Source organism: Centrocercus urophasianus, unplaced genomic scaffold (assembly GCF_019232065.1).
Source record: "Centrocercus urophasianus isolate 14NV4802_14NV808 unplaced genomic scaffold, USGS_Curo_1.0 seq_27, whole genome shotgun sequence".
In the NCBI taxonomy this organism is placed as follows: domain Eukaryota; kingdom Metazoa; phylum Chordata; class Aves; order Galliformes; family Phasianidae; genus Centrocercus; species Centrocercus urophasianus.
In genome coordinates, this window is record NW_024884833.1 from 14117574 (window position 1) to 14127029 (window position 9456).

The 9456-nt window shown below is 36.4% G+C and overlaps 1 protein-coding gene across 4 annotated transcripts in view; it reads left to right on the forward strand.

Annotated features, from left to right (window-relative positions):
- Positions 1-200: 200 nt before the first annotated feature.
- ERCC6L2 (ERCC excision repair 6 like 2) overlaps positions 201-9456 on the forward strand; it is a 51044-nt gene continuing 41788 nt past the window's right edge. For all 4 annotated transcript variants that reach the window (XM_042826802.1, XM_042826804.1, XM_042826807.1 and 1 more), the window contains exons 1-5: positions 201-314; positions 2979-3403; positions 5784-5903; positions 6852-7045; positions 8846-9007. In XM_042826802.1, the coding sequence (XP_042682736.1) occupies positions 296-314; positions 2979-3403; positions 5784-5903; positions 6852-7045; positions 8846-9007 (920 nt within the window). In that variant the 5' untranslated portion in view covers positions 201-295. The remainder of the gene's footprint in view (positions 315-2978; positions 3404-5783; positions 5904-6851; positions 7046-8845; positions 9008-9456) is intronic.

Sequence of the window (9456 nt, forward strand, 5' to 3'; positions counted from 1 at the left end):
CGCTGTGTGGGTGGCAGCGTCGTGCAGGGCCGTGTTAGATCGTGAGGGTGAATCTGTTCGGTCGTTATCGGAGGCTGAGTGAAGGCAGAGCGCTGTAACATGTCCTCAGCAGGCGCGGGATCAGCGTCTGCTCAGCGTCCTAGCGGCTTCCCGCGCCCTATCCCGGCCGTGCCTCGCCGCGGGGTCGGTGAGCGGTGCCCGTCTCTCGGCTGCCCTTGGGGAGCGTGAGCGTCCCGCGAGTCCCGGCCACGCTGCTGGGGTGATCCTCGCCACACCTTTACTCACGTCGGTTAAGATGGGTGATGCGTGGCCAGGTAAGCGGGTTGATGTGGGCTCCCGGATTGCGAAAGAGCGGGTCTGGGTGTCACCGGGTCCCTTGCCCTTCGTTCACAGAGTGTGGGCCGCGGGGCAGAGGCGTCTTGCGTGGGGCAGCTGTCCCACGGGTGTGCTGATAGCCCCTCGCCTCACCCAGCAGCAGAGCGACGCTGTGAGGAGTGCCGTGGTGCACGGCTGAGTGACGTTCCCTTACAACAAATATCCTGTTTTGCATTTCTTCCTTGGGAAAATTGGAAGCGTGTGTTTGAAGTGGACATAAAGTGTAGATGCTGAAGCATCTTTTAGAAGATGCGTCGATTAGTCTCATGTTTAGTGATTTTGCTGCTAGGCTTCAAATTCAGAAAAGATAATGCTTTTCCATTATGGTATCATAAGTTTCCTTTTACAGCAACTTATTAGAGGGTAAAAAACCTTATATTCTTTATTAAGTTGTCAAACCTCAATAGTTAAAAAGCATTTGTGGTAATGTGCTTATTCTGTATAGGAATAATGAAATAAGCTCATCTGTGACTGCAGGCCGTTATCATCATGGTCTGAAATGGTCAATATGTGTCATGGTGCACTTTGTCATATATGGCAACAGACTAGGTATAAGCAGTCATCTTGAATGCCATCTGTTTTCATTGATGGCTATGCTGGGAAGCTGCAATAGATAGATGTCCTGATTTGCAGAGGTTTTATCCTACATAAATGATTGTTCAAAAGAAGATAGTGTAGCAGTTTTTACTTTGGTTTGTACAGCGTTATTTGCCAGAATCTTGTAGTACTGTCATCCTTAATACTGCTGTTTCGCCACTTTTCTTTTTATTCCTCACTTTGTTCCTTCTTTGTTAGTTTGAAATTTGTTATTACAAAGTTTACTCTCCAGTACTCTTTATTCTACTCTGCACAAGTCTTATGCAGCTTATAAAAATAAATGTTAAGAAACAAAGGCTTTGTCATATTAAATCATTAACCTGAATGTTTAAATGCTGTGTGTCACTTCAGATATTATTATGAAAGAGAGAAACAATGAAAATGCTCTCTATTCTAAATTTGGTTTTGAATATTTCGCAGAGATCTGTCTGTTGCTAGTTTTGTTTTTCAATATTCCTTCTTAATTTTGAGAAATTGCCCAAAGGTTTAGATGGTACTGGAAGAAGATCATACGTTTTTTGTGCATGAATTTGGTCATGTTTTTGAGGCAGTACATATACAAATACTTCAAGAGGAGAATAATTGACTGTATTTTGCTGAATATACTGTCTATAATTAACTGTTTGCCTCAAAATGTTATTTTCAGCTTCAGATACTTTGGAGGAGGTATGTAGTGTCTTACATGCAGGGCATAGGGTGTGGGATGAAACTTAGTCTGAGCAAGGATGATGCAGGGATGGAATGAGTGTTCTATGGAGATGTTATTCTAATGGAGTGACTCTAGTTTGTGAGCTAGTTAGTGCAAGAACTAGTGGGCCATTGGTTTGGGCTGCAAGTGTATAGCAGACAAAATCTTGTCGCACATTAGAGAGCAGACCTGTGAGACTCATATATAGTTGGGGGACACCAAGTGCAGGAAAACTGTGTGTGTTGAAGGAAGAACAAAGCTACTAGGAAGAAAGGTTCATTGTTGGTAAATACGGTAACCATACCTGGCCCAGGAAAGCTCCTTACTCATACTTCAAGTCATTCAAAGACACACACCTCAATTCAGATTTTAGGAACTTCACATGTGGTTGATATTTATTGGGCCTGCTTTTTCTGTTGTTGTTTTCCCCCTACAGTGAAGGCCTTGCTTTTTCTGATATTTTGTTGGGTACTTCCTTGTCAGTACAATATGAATTCTTTTAACTCTTATACAGTGCTGGTCTGATATTTTTCTTTCTCTGTTAGCAACACATGCATCATTAAAGATTGTATCAGAAATGTAAAAAGTAAATAAATAAAAGAAGCAGCTCAGTTTTCTCTGTTAGTGTTTGATATGCAGTATTAATGGGGTAAGACCTTACAGAGAAAGAGATTTTAATAGTTGAAGACTTTACAGCTGCGTAAGGAATTCAGTCAGGTACCCACTTTGGAGAAGGACATAGGCAAATACTATCCTCATATATGTTCTTAGAGTACGCTTCTGTTACTTCTGAAATAAGTTTTTTTCTTCCTAATGCTAGACATTATGGGGAGAAATGTGCTTCATACATGGTTGTATTTGTGAAACAACTTAATGAAACTGAAGTACTGCATTCAAGTAGATGACAAGTGCTATCTGTTGTAGACGGTATTTTGAAACAGGTGACATGGTTTATTAATTGGATGCTAACCCTGTCAGTGTGGGCTTGTCAAGTGAAACTTATCAATCAGTGTTTGCATGAGGTTTTTTTCCTGGCAGGCTTTCAGGTATTTTAAAAACAGCAATACAAACACTGTATTGCTTATTGCATTGCAAGTGCCTATCTTGGAATTTGGTTCTAATCAGTAATCGGTATTGTAATTCTAGTGCTGCCTTCAATAGAGCCTTGAAATGCATATAATCTTGAGTTATATGCCTTTCATTAAATGAGTTAGTATCTAATATTTAGGTCAGTGTTTCCAAATGTAATACTTCGTGCATTTGGCCAGTTTTTCATTGTGTTATTTTTGTTGTTGTTTTATTTTGTTTGTTTCCTTAGATAGATGGCATGTTGGGGAGAGATGCCTTGCACCTTGTCCTGCAAATGGAAAGCTTTCTGAAGGAACAATATCATCAATTGAAAAGGACAAGAATGGAAAATCATTTGCTGTTGTATCATTCTTGGGATCTGAAGATAAGAAAATACTAATATCTGAGCTCTATAAAGTTGAAGCTGGTAGATGTTCCTGGAAGAGTGTGATATTTGATGACAGTGACCTGGAAAAGCCTTATTTTCCTGGCCAAAATGTTCCATCTTCAACAGTTGCTTTTAAGTTATCTGATGACGGTGATTTTATCCCATATACGATTAATAGATACCTGCGTGGTTACCAAAGGGAAGGAGCCCAGTTTCTCTACTGGCACTATGCTAATAAAAGGGGATGCATTCTTGGAGATGATATGGGCCTTGGAAAGACAGTACAGGTATTTATTTTATTATAACAACATTGAGACAATAGATTCATTTATTTGCTTTTTGGCAGCATGTTTTCTGTGAAGAGTATTTATTTTCTAAGTTGACTTACTAAATAAAAGCCATATTGTAGGTTTCTCTCTTCTAGCATGAAGTTGGAGGAGGCAGGATGTGGCTGTTTGTAACAATACTTGAGAGGATGGAGTCATTGCTGATTTAAGATGAGCTTCTGACACTCCACAAAACTGGGATGTGATTGTTTGTACTGTAAAGCTTGGTAGTTGTGGCAGTTAAGATTTTAATTAGTGTTTGTGTTATGTTGAATATATTGTATGGATTGATACCCACACATGATGAAAGTAGTTTGTTGCACTGGAGAATGCTACTAGTACATACACCACTTAACAGGTCTTAAAATGTCTTTTTACTCTTTTTTCTTGAAAATGAATAGTTTGACTGTACTTACTAGGAACAAAAAGAAGATGCATGTACTACCCCATCTGGAAGAAGTACTGCGGTGTTACATAATATTTTTATCATTATTGAAAATGCGAACTCTGCTGATGAAGAGACAAAGAATGGCTGAATTTTTTTCAGCCTTTATGCTTTGAATAACTGCAGCCCAATTGATTCACTTATTTTTCTGAAGTAAGGCTGTTTTTACATTTGAAATAATTTTCTTTAATCTGTTTGGCTTGAGTTAGCACCTTGAGTCCTATAACAAATAGTCCTTGTCCAACTCTCGTTGTTCTTCCTTTTTGTGAAATGCAAGCTCATTTCTTTGCTGGTAAATACTGGCTGTAGCATGTCTTGTGCATCCTTTTAGGAGAATGTCAGCTGATAAGACTTCTTCTGTGCACAAATGCTTGTTCTTTAGCAAACTTTACGAGAGAAGTGAGTGAACTAAATTGGCAGAACTTGCCTGAATAGAGCATTTAGAGGAGTATTGTGCGTGTGTAGAGAGCTGCTGCTGATCTGTTAACATATTAGTTATAACTAAACTAGTTCCATTTACCTTGTGTTTCACCTTATCTCAGATGCATTCCTTGTTCATTGCAGCTGAGTGAATCAGTAATTACTCAAGAACTGCAAATATCCAACGTAGTATTAAAAGAAACCTTTGTATAAGGTAAAAAAAATCAGGAGAAAAACAAGCTGTCCTGCTTCCACCTCTTTTCTTGAATCTCATGGCTGATTCTGTGATGAACAGGTCATGTTTGTCACACAGTGGCAGTGTGTTCCTTTGTAGAATTTGCATTTTCATCATAATGTCAAGTTTGTAGAAGAAAAATACAGTTTTTGAATACTGTCTTAAGTATTCCTTTCTGAAAGAGTATTTGCTTTTTTCAAGTGTAGTATGGGTAAGAGCTGAGAAGATATGAAAAGGTGAGTTTACTTGTTTCAGAGATTCCCATGTGTGAAGGAATAAATATTAATTAAACTTCATGGAGAACCAGCTAATCTATTTACAGTCTTTTAGAAAATTTTGCTTTTGCTTATCACTTGGCTGAATATTACAATTTCTAAACTACAGAGTGATGAGAATAAGAATCATTTCTAAATTACAAGGTATCTGAGAAAAAGGCTTTTCTTCAAGATCGTATTGTAATGTACTTTCTACTCTTGAAATTTTTGTTTGTTTGAATTTGCTTTAGTGTGTGGCTGTTTCATTTTGAGTTGTAGTGAAGGTAAGTAGAATAATGTTATGTTGTAATAGGATTGCAGTAATTTAAGGCTTCTTGTCAATGACTTTAGATTGCCTCCTACTTTTATTTGAAAAAGCCAAAAGTTTCTCATCAGAATTGCTCCTTTACAGCCTTTGTTGTTTTTACAAATTTGTGATGCAAATTCTTCCAAAAATGGAAGATGTGAAAAAACATGTAGATTTTATTTTTTGTCCTATTGAGAGTAAGAATAAAATTCAGCTAAACAATGCTGAAGAAGCAACATGTACAAAACTTGCAGCAGCTTCCTAGTGTCTTAGCTTATATGAAATGATATGAGAATTTGAGGGATAGAACATACAGAAAACCACATTAACTTATCCTAATGCTTCCTCATGTAAGATTCATGTGTTTGTCTTTTGTCATTTCCAGGAAAACTGCAGTACATGCCTTATCTCTTCCTTTCTCCTTTATCTTCTATATTGTATTTTTGAGGGTTTTCCTCTTAGAAAATGAAAGTGCAGTATGGAGCAATGAAATGTTTTTATTGTGAACACGGGTTTCTCAGTTAAAAATGAGATCAATTTAAAAAAAAAAAACTGAAATGTGTATTAACAAATGAAATCCTATTCAGGATTTTGTCTGAAATATGTATTTTCAGAGGGACTTACTCATTTTCTGTCGGTATTTTTGTACATAATTACTGAGAGTTGCTTTCTTTCTGAAGGTCATTTCATTTTTGGCTGCAGTGTTACGCAAAAAAGGAACACGTGAAGATATTGAAAACAACATGCCAAAATTTTTACAGAGGACAGTGAAAAAAGAATCAAAATGTAACCCTAACAAGGTACAGCTTTTTACTGATAAAACATCAAGAATTTTGGTAAAAAGCAAGACTTGTTTTGTTGTTTGTTTGCTAGCTTTTGAAGTTAATATATACTGATTTTCAGTGTTTGGTTAATTTAACATGAAAAGACAAATGCAACTCCTGGTTACCATTGGTATTTTATGTTATTGGAAATTTGAGTGGCAGAATGATTGTGTGACTGTGAAAAAAATTGTTCCTTTGTAAATTCAGGCAAAGAGGAAGGAAGAGATGAAAGGATATCACTTAATGTGAAAAAACATGAGTGCTTCTGACTGGCTCTAACAGAAGAAGTAGTTTACTTCAAGGACAATTATGTACTGGAACAGGTAGCAAAGAGAGGCTGTGGATCTTCCATCCTTGAAGGATACTATAGACTTGAGTGAGAGAAGTTCTAACTGCTTAAATTCAGTGCTGCCCCTTCTTTGATTGGAAAGCTGGACTAGAAACTGATTTTATTATTCTGTGATAGTGTTGTACAGGTTGTCTTAAATTTTTAAACTTTTTTTGATATCTTTTCTCATGCATTGACTAGAATTATGGCTCAGAGGAACTTCCTTACCATTATTTTTTCCATCTCTAAAACATTGAATGGTGTAATAGATGTTATAATAAAGCAGTATGGTAGTATATGATGTCTTACTGCAGTTCGCTAAAATACCAGTGTAACTTTGGATACTTTGTATAGCATTAGTGTATTTCTTTCTGTAGTATTTACACACTCTGTAAACTCATTACTTCTAAATTTATATAAATATTCAGGTATTTTCTATACTGTGCTTTGAAGCAACACAATTTAATAATTCAGACTATGGAGTAATAAGATAAATCTCAAGGTTATGACTTTTCATATTGAGAATTTCCACATTGATGAAGTGCTGAGCTGTAGATCTTCCAGTAAGACTGTAACAGCTATTTCATATATTTCAGACTTTCCTCATAGTTGCCCCTCTTTCAGTGCTGTATAACTGGAAGGATGAGTTGGACACATGGGGGTACTTTAAGGTCTCTGTCTTACATGGCAGTAAAAAGGAAGATGACTTGAATCGTATCAAGCAAGGGAAATGTGAAGTTGCCCTTACAACATATGAGACTCTTCGCCTGTATTTAAATGAACTTAACAAGTAAGTATTACTCATTGCATTGCAGAAGAGAACTATGTTTGTTAATTTATTAATTTATTAAATTCCTAAGTCCTAAAAATAAGTCCTCCTTTGTTTGTCCTATAGCTGCCAGTATTTTAAAACAGAGGAGCCCTTCCTTTTGTTATGCTTAAGAATACTTAACCCTTCACTTAGCAAAAGAGAATCACTGGGACTGTTACATCTTGGAAATAGATAAAAGCTGCATGAACATTTCTGTTAGCTGGTAGAGGCAGAATGCAGTAGCTAGTGTTGCGCTTGATCTTGCAGTGTTCCAGTGGTAGGTGATTGAAAAGGGTCATGAACCTCAAAAGAGTGTCTTACTGTTTTGAATAGTCATCACCAGTAAAAGTCTGATCTCCAACTCTCTTTGTGCTCATCTGAAAAAGAAGTGCAGATAGGAGACGTTAAACAGCTAGTGGCTGGAAAAGAAGTGCATGTGCACAGCCTGTGTCAGTGCAGCAGGACTTATGTGTGAATGAATGCACTGCTTCATTGTAAGGATTTAACAAACTCAATATGCGAAGCATTTATCCATGTAGGCATACAGTGTTCATCGAACAGTCTTAAAGGCTGTGCATTTTGCTTAGATAGAGTGACGAGTAGGACTCAAACTGGTCTTTAATTGTAATTAATAATTAGCAGATTTTAACAAGATCATAAACTCAGATTTGATTGAAAGTAATTAACAGGCATCATATGTGATTACCAGATCAGTTTTCAAAATAGTCATCTAAAATTCATGAAACCCAATCAGGGGAGAGATTGTTTTTTCTAAACATGGCTGCTGCAAGTAACGTTAGCGTAGAAATGAACTTGTTCTGAAATATTCGTGCATATCATAGAATCACAAATTGGATTGGAAATGACCTACAAGACAATCTAGTCCAACCGTCTCCTCATCACCATTGCCACCACTAGCACTAAACCATATCACGCAGCACGTCATCCAGATGCCTCTTGAACGCTGCCAGGGACGGCAACTCCACCACCTCTCTGGGCAGCCATTCCAGTGCCTGACCACTCTCTGAGAGAAGAAGTTCTTCCTTATGTCTAAAATATAAATAAATATAAATAAAATATAAATTTAAAATATAAATAAATAAAAATAAATATAAAGCTGTCTCATAAATTTGTTTCTTCCTAGGGACTTAGTTATTTAAAATTCACAGAATACAGTTCATTTTTTCACGAAATTTGTACTTGATCTGCTTGCAAAGTATCTTTCAATCTCTACTTCTAACCATGATCCTCTTGGTTTCAAAATTGCAAAATATTAGAATACCTTCACAATATTGGAATCATACCGGTCTTGAAGTAATTGAGTAATGCTTTCAGATAGTAAACTACCATTAGAAATGCTTTCAGCATATTTTTATCTGGATGGATATTGTTAGGAAATGCAAAACACAGCTGTGCTAATCATGGTTCAGAAGCACACATTAAGAGATTTATATTGTTATTCCAAATCTTACTTATGAGTGGGATTATGAGCTGATAAGGTGTGTGTCCAGAAATGAAAAGCTGCTTTCGTCACAGAAAATATTTGATGCAGTTGACAATAGTTCATCTATTTTATTGTGTAGCTTAGCCATTATAATTAAATTTACTAAGCAGACAAAAAAGTGGGTAGTGCAATGTATATGAAATAAGAAAGTAAAAATAAGTACTTTTTTTTTTGTTGTAATAATCAAGACTGTACATGTAACTGATGTCAGTCTTTGTATATGTGAAGTGATAAGTAATTCCAATTAAGGGAGAATATTTTTTCTTGCTATGAAGTATAGAGTGGTCTGCCGTCATAGTGGATGAAGTACACAGAATCAAGAATCCAAAGTCTCAAATAACTCAAACTATGAAGTCCTTAAAATGCAGTGTTCGCATAGGCCTTACTGGAACCATTCTTCAAAACAATATGAAAGAACTTTGGTGTGTCATGGACTGGTAAATAAAATACTTTTTTTTTTTTCCTTTTGTTTATCTGTGTTTACTAAGCATGCCTTCTTCCCCTCCCTTTCTCCTTTCCCCCCCCCTACCCCCTCTGCGCCTCCCACACACACAAAAGAAAAGGTCTGTTGCATAACTTTGGACAACATTGTGCCTTTGTTTTCTCCAGTATGTGCAGGTCATTCTGACTTACTTGGAAGTAAAAATTTCTTGCTAGTCCAGAAACATTGATTGTAAGCCAAAACAATTCATAGTATGCTTTTAATCATTGGAAAAGCATAGGTAGCCTTGAAGATGTTGCAATTCCCTCATAACCAACCCCTACCCGATGTTTTATTTTTATTTTTATTTTTATTTTGGTTTTTATTTTTATTTTTATTTTTGTTTTTATTTTTATTTTGGTTTTTATTTTTATTTTTATTTTTATTGTGGTTTTTATTTTTATT